This window comes from Ceratina calcarata, unplaced genomic scaffold, assembly GCF_001652005.2.
Source record: "Ceratina calcarata isolate Rehan_Ccalc_2016 unplaced genomic scaffold, ASM165200v1 scaffold297.2, whole genome shotgun sequence".
NCBI classification, from domain to species: domain Eukaryota; kingdom Metazoa; phylum Arthropoda; class Insecta; order Hymenoptera; family Apidae; genus Ceratina; species Ceratina calcarata.
This window is the reverse complement of record NW_017152138.1, coordinates 1012483-1022858: the sequence shown is the minus strand read 5'-3', so window position 1 is coordinate 1022858 and position 10376 is coordinate 1012483. Positions and strand designations below refer to the sequence as shown.

The 10376-nt window shown below is 38.7% G+C and overlaps 1 protein-coding gene across 3 annotated transcripts; it reads right to left on the bottom strand.

Annotated features, from left to right (window-relative positions):
• Positions 1–259: 259 nt before the first annotated feature.
• On the bottom strand, positions 260–10367 carry LOC108624106 (excitatory amino acid transporter 1). 3 transcript variants are annotated; one of them, XM_018023167.2, is made up of 10 exons: positions 10111–10367; positions 6690–6821; positions 6368–6505; positions 5733–5982; positions 3540–3940; positions 3277–3471; positions 3010–3193; positions 2516–2944; positions 2314–2448; positions 260–2222 (listed from the first exon to the last, which is right to left on the bottom strand). In XM_018023167.2, exons 4-10 carry the CDS (start codon positions 5750–5752, stop codon positions 2078–2080), a joined length of 1509 nt encoding a protein of 502 aa, XP_017878656.1. In that variant the 5' UTR covers positions 5753–5982; positions 6368–6505; positions 6690–6821; positions 10111–10367; the 3' UTR covers positions 260–2077. The 3 variants fall into 3 exon arrangements, with proteins under 3 accessions (XP_017878656.1, XP_026668642.1, XP_017878658.1); XM_026812841.1 differs by lacking the exon at positions 6368–6505; XM_018023169.2 differs by lacking the exons at positions 6368–6505; positions 6690–6821.
• Positions 10368–10376: the final 9 nt, after the last annotated feature.

Genomic DNA, 10376 nt, shown 5'->3' with positions numbered 1-10376 from the left:
TAATGTAATATATATTTATTTTTCTGCAACTGCCACTTAAAATATTACTCGTGACAACGCAAATCGAAAAGTAACTTGACGATACAGAATTAATGAAAACAAAAAAAATGCTATATTATGCACAGATAGAGACTACGATTGAAATAAATAATTTTCTGTAATCATGTTAGTGAATTATTTCGTACTCCTATTTAAATGTTCACGCATGATTTCGTTTAGAAACAGGCAATAAAACTTGATTGTTACATCAGTTTGTACATTTATTGTACAAATAAATATTATACAGTATATTTCTTTTTAAGCAACTATGGCAATTATTTAAATACGTACATGTACAGAAATTCTACTGACGAAATTCGATTGCAAAGTGATAACTGTACATTATATTTATTCACGGGATTAATTACGATAGGATATGAGTATTAGTTTTAATCATGCCTTAACATTAAAAACATTTTTACGTTATAACGTTGTTCCATCGTTAAATCATTTTTTCTACGTCGATCTTCCCTTTTTAACAATCGAGAAGTACTTTTCCATATCAATCAGATTTTTGTCAGTGATTTACAAATTTATTTTCGATATTAAAAATGAACAAAGTTCAATTAACTTAAGTTACACCTAATACATAAAACAATGAGTAAGTTAAAAGTGTATATTAGGTCGTTTCATAAGTCAATCAATAATAAACGGTCCAAATCATGCACGTAATTAGTACATTAAACATACTTTTTTTTAATCATATTTAATTTTTTTATAAACTTCTATGAAAGGACCTAATAGATTGACTAATCAGTTACACTCATTGCATGCACCAATGTAACCGTATAAACGTGATAATGTATCGTTAATAATTTTTCTGTCCGATCTTAAAAAGTAACAAAGTATATTGATTTACTTTTTAACAAATTTGAACTTCTTCGTCTATTGCAGTGAGGCATCACAACAATACTGTCACTGGCTTTTTAAATCGCTAATCTGAATCAACTTGAAACAACTTCTCTTCTGCACCCTTTACAATCTATAGGAAATTGAACACAGTTATGAATGTTTCTGTATTATCGCTAACATTTTTTAGAAAAAGATTATAATGGAAGACAAAGATTAAGATGTAAATAGTAGCTAAAATAATCATGTAACACCGGGATTTTACACGTCTCAACTATATTTATACATATATATGCTCAGATACATATTTTCTATGTAAGTATAAATATGTCGCTTATTTTTAAAAGACAGCGACACGTGAAATGCTTCTGGAATAGAATATTAGCTTTTACTTCACGAGAAGAGAACGATGTTTCGCCGTGAACGAGTTCGGGAGTAAAAAAAAAACAAAACGGAACACTTTTCGAATAAATTAGAACACTCGGGCAGTTACACGTTCATCATACCGTTTGAGGGATGTAAATAAAGAGGGAAACCTGTTTTCAGGAAGAAAATAGCACGCTACACATTTGTATTGTTTAACACTTTAAAGTATATGGCACGCAATTAATCGACGAGAGGAATCGTGTTTTTCGCTTCTCGTACGTTCGAACTTGAACAAACGGATCTCGTACCATTTAAATTGAACTTACATCAACTTAGGACGACCATTAAAACATGATCAGATCATTCCACAATTACCTTTGTACTTTGATCGAACGAATCTGGTACTCACCGGTTTCACATACAAAATATATATAACGGCAAACCCTTTTTCCAAGGATGGAAAATCTACAAGAGTATAGTAGCTACGCGCGCGCTATTATCGCAGCTCTCGGAGGATCATAATTAGATTGCGGATTTCTATGCAAAATGAAACATTTCGAATACTAAGGAATGAAATTCGTAGCATGCACGTTCCTTCAATTATTTTTTCATACTGACAGGCGCATTGTTCAAAATTCAGCACAATTATAAATGCATCGAAACCCGTAATCTAATTATTATGCTTGAACTTCGTCAAAGACCTCGATGGCTCTTCGATTAGAATGTGCGACATAGCGAACAAAGTGTTGAAGAAGAAAGCGGACGCTGATCGCCGTCGACAGCGTTTAGGAATTATCAATCGAGATAACAATCATTATCGATCTCATATAGACGTTGTGCCGTGGTCGGCGCCGTTTTGGGGTTGCGTGTTGTGCTGCATCGCGTTTAGCTCGTTCCTGCTCAGATGGTTCACGATCCCTGCTCCGAGAGAGTCACCCACCACGTTCACCGTTGTCCTGCAGCGATCTCTGAAGATTCAAGATTAAAATTTCATGTGAAAACATACATACGTGTCAGTTTCACGATTTTTAATAATAAACAAGAACAGGAAGAGCTTACAGTAACCAATCAACGGCAATGACCAAGAAGACATCGTCGGCCGGGAGTCGAACCGTCTCCAGTACCATCACCATCGTCACAAGACCTGCCTGTGGGATACCAGCGGCCCCAATACTTGCAGCAGTCGCCGTGATGCTACACAAAGATTCCTTCATAAGCTATTTATCCTATGAATTAAACAGTTGTGCCATTCGATAATTACCTGACCGCTACCAGCTGCCCGAAGCTGAGGCTAACTTGACGCACTTGGGCGATGAAAATCGCAGCTACTGCTTCATACAACGCGGTACCATCCATGTTAATAGTAGCACCGATCGGTAAAACGAATCTGGTGATCCGTGGATCGATGTTGTTTCCTTCTTCTAAGCAATTGATTGCAACTGGGAGAGTGGCTGAACTGGAAGAAGTTCCGAACGCGGTGACCAACGCCTGGGCCAGGTTCGAGATGTACACGTAAGGATTCTTCCTCGTTATCACGAAATATAATAGAGGTAACACGATGAAACCGTGAATAAAGAGACCGATAAGGACTGTGAGGAAATACATTCCTAGCTGAGCGACTACTTGATCCAGCGATTGCATCTCGGTGATCTTGGCAGCTACCAGAAAGAGTACACCCAAAGGAGACAGCCTAGAAATTAAGATTAATTAAATAGAAATAATATCATTTTACGATTCCGATATGAAAATAATTACCAGATCACCCAGTGAGTTATTAACATCATAGCAGAGGACAAGGACTCGAAGAAGAGGAGAAGCGGTTTACCCTGTTGTTCCATTTTTCCCAAAGTTATTCCTAACACAGTCGCAAAGACTACTAGCCCCATGATGTTCGTACCGGAAACGCTCTTCTGCACCGGTTCCCAGTAATCCATGTTAACTGTTTCAACAGGAGACACACTGACATTACGCCATTATACGTATTGAATTTTATTCGTTACACTTCTTAAAAGAGATCTCAACCTATTGAACTGTTCTCGGGTTTCTGCATTTCCGTTCTGTGTTGAGAAATGCACGCCTCCACGAGATTCGGTGGGAACATGTTTCTGATCAAATCCATTAGAGTGTCGATGGTTGAAACGTTCTGAGGTTTCCCCTTCATTTTAGTCTGGGGATTGTTTCCCACACCCGGTTGAATACTGATCACCAGAATTATACCTGGGGACATTGTCGAAATTATTCCATGCTCCTATCACTTGAATAGATATCCGAAGATCTTCACTGACCTAACACAACGGCACTGACAGTGGTCGTCATATAATAGACTATAGCTCGCGCGCCGATCTTGCCGCTGAGTGATAAATCCAGCGAGCCAATGGCCGAGACTAAGCTGGATATGATCAACGGCAAGATCAAGCTCTTCAACATCCTCAGGAACAGGTCTCCGATGTAATTGATGTACATGATCTCGCGCGCCGACCATCCCTGCGTCCTGACGTTCCTCAGGATGATACCTAGGATCACGCCACCGAACACACCGGCGACAGTTAACATCGTCAAGGCATTGTGTTTGAGACAGGCTCGGACCTTTTCCTGTCTGGTCTTCGGCCTCTTGTTCGGCTCCTGAGGATAATACGACGTCCGCTCGGTGATCTTGCATTGTGTGTCCGATCCTGACAACGGAGACCTGACGAGATTTTTGATATTCCAATTATTAAGATTAATTAAGATTATTCAAAATTATTATAATTATATTCTTCATGTTTTGTTAACAAAGAGCACGAAGGATCGTAAACGAAGAGCGCAATATTTTACATGCGTATTAGTGTTGACTAATCGACGCGAATAAATCATCGACGAGAAAAAATTCCTGGAATGTGAGACGCTGTTCAAATAGAAGATGGGTTAATTGTGGGAGTTAATCTTACGACGGTGTTAACTAGTTTGATAACTCGGTCACCGTGACTAAATAGCACGAGCTGTTAGAAAAAATGATGGAAGACGAATAATAGTACATTGTATCTCATCTCACGATCAATCTTCAAATGCCTAATGCCTCTGATAGGAAATCGTTTTCTTTAGATCTTAGATGCGCTAAGCATTTGTAGTTACTACGCGCGACAAGTGTACAGGACAGCACGATGATTGACAATGACTTCGCCTAACTCCATCATTATATCTCCGCACACGTTCCGCTTCGTCTTAATTCAGTACGCGAATATAACGTTTCGTTCTAATCGAATAAAACAATCAATACTACTTAAATGCTTAGCAAGTATTCCAATGAATTACTCGATTATTTGATTAATTAAAAAAAAATCATTAATCCTTCATATTTTTACAAATCAGATTTCCTAATCTAATAAGTAGAAATCAATTCCATATCTGTAATTGCTAACTAAAATCTCCTGTGTCTCAAAAGATTATAAGGAGATTCTCAAGGTTTAATGTTGATCCCTAAATCAATTGGATCATCAAACACATTATCAAATGACATGTTTCAAATTTTTGGATTAACACAGAACGCTTATAGGCCATAGCTCGAGCTCAAGGGTCAGTAGTCTTAGGTAGTTATGATTTGATTGAACCTTTACGAGCCGACCTCGGATTAAATAGCCCTGAAGAGATCCGCTGATCACTGTTCTCAAGTCTCGATGACCTTGCCGCGTCGTTCGTCTTTAGAATCTCGTCTCCTGAACACTAGACTAGACCGATTACGAAAGTCTACTACCTGTGCAAACCCAAATTTCGAATGAAATCTACTACCTACTTAATATTCATTACTGAATCTACGAGAAGGTCTATTTATTTTGTCTTCTTTTTCAATCCTTTGCCAAAATCCTTTGTCAACTTTGCCAAAGTCCTTGTGCTTTGAAGAAGAAATAAATGAAAGTGAAAGGATCGTTTAGCGAAATACCGGGAATTCGATAGGCGATACTTCGTTTCGTAAGTGTATCTTTTTACGCGAATTTATTAGCCGAGCCGATGATGCAACTAAATTAAAGGAGAAACTTCATCTGCTTGTCAATGCCGCGTTCATGGTTCCGCTTGATTTTAACACGTCGGCGTATCCAAACAACTTGGAAATCTTCCAGAAAACGATAAGAGAGTATATACTGTGTTATAGAAAATAAATTTAAACACTGATTCTCGGAGTGTGAACATCATTCATATTTCAATGGCTACACACTAGATCCAATTTCATAATCTAAATCTCTTTGAGTTACGTAAATAACAATTAGATCGACGATGTGCAGAAAGTACGAAAAATATGATGTGCAAAAATATGATCATTAAAAATATAATATTTCCGAAGGTATCATTATTTCCAAAATGAAGTGTCAATTTGGATTTCATTTTTTAAATTGACATCACGGATGTTAAAAAAATCAGCAGTCTAAAAGTGATCGAACAACAACTTCCGGAAGTGCGAGAAGACGAAGAGAAAGAGATGAACGGTGGTGAGGAGAGATACGTACAGTTCAGTGGCGACTTCCATGGTGACCGTTTGATGTGCTGGTTTACGTTTGCGTGGTATTGGTATCCCGACAAAAGACGGTGGTCACCCGTTCGCATAGAGCGTCACTTCCGGTTAGCCGGAAGCGGCTGCTGTGTATGTCGCGCCCCCGATGGGGAAGGGAAGGCGGTGCGAACGAGCAGGAGAGGTCGAGAGGCTCGAAAGGGATTGATCCGGTGATCCGTTGATCGACCACGGTGCTGGCTTCTTCCCTGTCCGAAAAGTACAAAATTCAACGTTAACTTATTTTAGAAACAATTAATATTTGCAGAGAAACGATGGTGTACAAGTGTCAATCGTGCAACGGTGAACTGGTACCGAAGTATTAGACAATTCTATTATAGTAATCAAAGATACGGATAATTGAACGACTTGATCTCCTTCAAAGGGTTGCCATTATCATGTAGACCTATGGAACTGAGCAAATTGCAAACACTTTCAGAAATATCTCGACTCTTCGACTCTACCCATGAAACACGTCGAAGCTGAAACAGTGGGAGAGAAAGATACGAAATGTAGCTAGCTTGCATGAGTATTCACATGGGAGAGAGTGAAGCTGAGCGAAAGAGTATTTTTTTTTAATCAAAACGTACGTACGGTGGTTACGTGCTCACGTATCGGGTGATGGGTGCCCAGGAGAGGATGTGTGCTGATAGAGCTCTCAATCTGTGCCACCTTGGGTGGTACGATTAGCTATGGCGATCCCCCTACGACGATCTCTTCCTGCCTGCTGGCCTATCATCGTCAGATACATTACAAATACGCGCAACTACGACCCCATCGGGAGCACCGGGTTACGCGTCTATTGTTTGTTCGCTCTTTCTCTCTCTCACTCTCCCACACACCCACGCACACTCACTCTCTTTCTCTCTCTCTCTCTCTCTCTCTCCTCGATTCACCTTCCTACGATCATACACACCGATCCCTTCCTTCCTTCCTTCCACGATAAAGATCCTCTTCCTCCGGTATCTCTTTTTTGTAACGGGATTAAATGATAACAACACTGAATCCTTGATGATTCACCGTGTAGATCTTTGCGCTCTCCCTTGGTCTGTGGACCAGATTAAACGACATTGAAAAACTTTTTGCAATTTCTTATTGAACTGTGAAGAATGGAAGAAATGCGGGGATACTTAGCAAAATAATCGTTTTTAAAATTGGTTCTAAATTTGAATTTCTATCTCCTCTGTTTAAACTGATTTTTGCTTGGCGAAAAGAACATTGAAATTGTGGGCGATCATTTGATGCGAGGAAGGAAGTAATACTTTCGCCGTCGACAAGAAGGGTCGAGGTGGGTCAAGTTTATAACTGGTCCCGTTAGGATGGGACGAGAAATGTCCACGTCGTAAACTCGCAAGCCTAGCGATTAACGATCCCGTTTTCTATAGTTCGACATTGAACACAGTAGGACCAAAGTGGTACAAATAGGTCACTTTTACTGTTCGTCGAGAGGAAGAAAGCTTTATCTCTCTACCGTTATTTGGGCCATCAGAGTCTCCCTCGTTTCACGAAACCTAAATTTCACGAATACGCGTCCTATTTGCTTTTAATTCTTCAGAACAAAACATTTCTGGAATATTTATGATCCAAAGAACTTGTATTGCGACCTACTAATAATAATATAATTTCTAATCCGGTTCTTCATTATTGAGATCAATAGATCTTCAAATTTACATAATCTGTGAAACCTCGAATCTTTTATTGTCAATTTGAAAATTTGCAGACCGTTTTTATGATTCTCATGGATACAATTTATCGAGACAGAGATTAGGATCTTCCTCTGTGATTCAGGAATTATCATTCTCAACCGGATTACGCGTAGTTGCCGCATAAAGAGCCGCACGATAAGTTAAATAATTATACATGCGGCACTGCGATTAGTCAGCGCCGCGAATTCGTTACATTATTCGATCATAACGCATGTCCATAAATCCAGTATAATTCAACAGAGAAGAATATAAGAAGAAAAATACCAATGAATTATTCTGTTTACTTGCAAGATTCAAGTTCCAAGATGAGAACTTGCAACCTGCAGTTTGTCGAGAGATAAAATTCGCAAAAATCGCGCGCAGTACAACTTAAGTACATAGGAACGGTTCGAAATTTGGGTATGGTAAACCGTTTGAAAAGGAGTAAAAGCAGGCTGATCAATGGACATGGTAAATTGGCCTTAACGTGGATCGGCTTCAAAGTGTTGGACGATAATGTTCATTCATTTATACTACATAAAATAGCCCCACAACTACGAATTACCGGCAATTTAATGAACTATCATATAGAACCGGACCGTGACGCAATCAGCTGATGATATACACGTAGCGATGGGATCGAGGCGTCGTCGGCGGAAACTTCGATTCCTTTTGAGAATATACTCCCTGATCTCGACAAGAACGACGGAATATCAACGCAAAATTAATTTGCATATTTGATAGGAAAGGTTTTAACAAGTAGATCACTTGCTTTGTAATTGAGCGTACTTTTAATTGAACGAGAGCGGGTAACCCTTTGCTCGTTACTCCCAATTATATTGGTAAATTGTTCGTCCTGCCTGATCTAAATGAAGTTTCGTAGGGGTTTAGATTCTTGTTGCCTCTGGCTCATAATTTTTTATCGCAGGACTCGAGCATGATCGTTTCTCAAATCTCGAGACCGATCCTTGCGCACATGCGTGATAAATCCTCCTTCGAATTTTTAATTCCATTTCCCGATGTTACGAATTCTACACTTTCAAAGGTTGCGTTTTAGAGTAATTAACTTTCATCTTCTTATAAACCATGAATCAACCCAATTAACTGCAATTGTAGAATACTATAATCTTCAATTTCGTACGGTTATTATTAACTTCACGCTCGTAATTGCAATTTTTCAGAAAAGGTCACCGGGCGCAATTCTGATATAACATGTTCAGAATTATTTTGATCATTCGGATATAAGAAAATCTGTTGCATCGAGTGTTGAAATACTTTACAGAAAGTTGCTTACGTAGTCATAAAAATGTTGCTTTTTAATATCCAGGAACGATAACCTTGATCTTATTATGCGACCCAGACTACAATTTGCAGTAGAAATGTGCTTATCGCGATCCAATTTATCTATACTAGATATATCAATAATCTGTAATTGCAATTTGAATCAAATATCTATTTCATCCATTTTTATACAGACATAGGAAACTGAACGTAATAGTGTATAACAACATCTGTTTCAAATTCCATGGAGTCAACATGCAAATTACCAAAGAATACAGATAGTTGCGATTCAAGAACGCAATTACATTCTTATGTAACAAAGATGTAAACGACGACTTTATAGTTCTGTTATTCTCATTTTCATTAAAAAACAGGACACAAAAGAACTTTCCTCTCCCACCGTTAAAGGAACACATTTCCTAGCTTGATTACGAACTTGTTTGTACGTTTCAGAGGAGTGCGATAAATCTCGTTTAGTAAATAGCGTAACAACAATGTTACATAAGCATAGACCACAAGCCGTTATGCGGATGTCAAAAATAAAATATATAGCCAATGCGTAACGGGCTCAAAAACGCGTCTATTTTCGACGATCGTTTACATTCAATATTCTCAGCTTTTAATGACAATCATCTGCATTTAGTTATTTCGAAGTTCCACAGATCCGTTGTACGTTGCAAGCACCTTCATTTGTAATTATTAGCATATCCTGAATTCCTTGGATAGAGAATTAAAACGCGTCAGGAGCGCACGGAACGCATTGCGAGTCTCGGAGTTACTTTTAAACTACTTGGATTATCGTGCAAAACGAATAATGGACGAGGTATTGAAAATTTACAGCTGAATCGCTGACGCTCGAAGATAAAATTAATGCGCGGTATGAAGTGGCATGTTTGAACAGGTAGTCGGAACGTTCTTCGGTTTTCGTTTCTGTGGCCTCGTTAATAAATAGCCGTTTGTTAAGCGGTGTCATACCACGGCCAAAACCATATTTTAATGTTTCGAATTCGAGCAAGACGTTGTGTAAATGTTTTAAAAACGTTATCTGGTTTTGTTTCGGCACTGTTGTACGATGTTCAATGATAGATGAGAATCGGAGAATCGCGGTCTATACAGTTTAAGAGTTTCAGGAGTCGTTCAATCAAAGCAATGAATAAGAAAATTACTGTCAATAAGAAACAGACGTTAACGCAACAATAACTGAGTTTGTATTCTGTTATATTTTAATCACGGACACGTGGTATTGCGTACAGTTTGTAATATCTACTTACAGCACGAAATACATTGAATCATCAGCTGGCAGCCGTTGACAGTAATTTGATATAAAACAAATTGCACAACGTTATAGAATTCTATAAAGGAGTCTCTTACCTGGAACGATTTCCACAGCCGTCGTTTTCAATCTCTGAGAAACCAAACACTTCTGCACAATAAGTACGCAGCTTTCGCGAGACCTATTCACGTGAACAGCGTGTATTTATTTACCGTTGAATCGTTTGTTAACAAATTCGTTTCGAGTCGAACTAGAGAGAATACGGGAGAGATGTGCGAACACGGCGATCCATACGTTATATCGCGGTTTCGTGTATACCGTGCGATGACAGTCGCGGGACTGTGCCGCAGCTAGAAACTTGTAA

Excerpts from the sequence above, each read along its gene's own strand:
- LOC108624106 (XM_018023167.2), bottom strand. The coding sequence starts at position 5,752 with ATGGAAGTCGCCACTGAACT. Across the intron at positions 3,941-5,732 it reads ATGGAAGTCGCCACTGAACT|GTCTCCGTTGTCAGGATCGG; the intron begins GTACGTATCTCT and ends AAATCTCGTCAG. Across the intron at positions 3,194-3,276 it reads ACCCGAGAACAGTTCAATAG|TTAACATGGATTACTGGGAA; the intron begins GTTGAGATCTCT and ends CTGTTGAAACAG.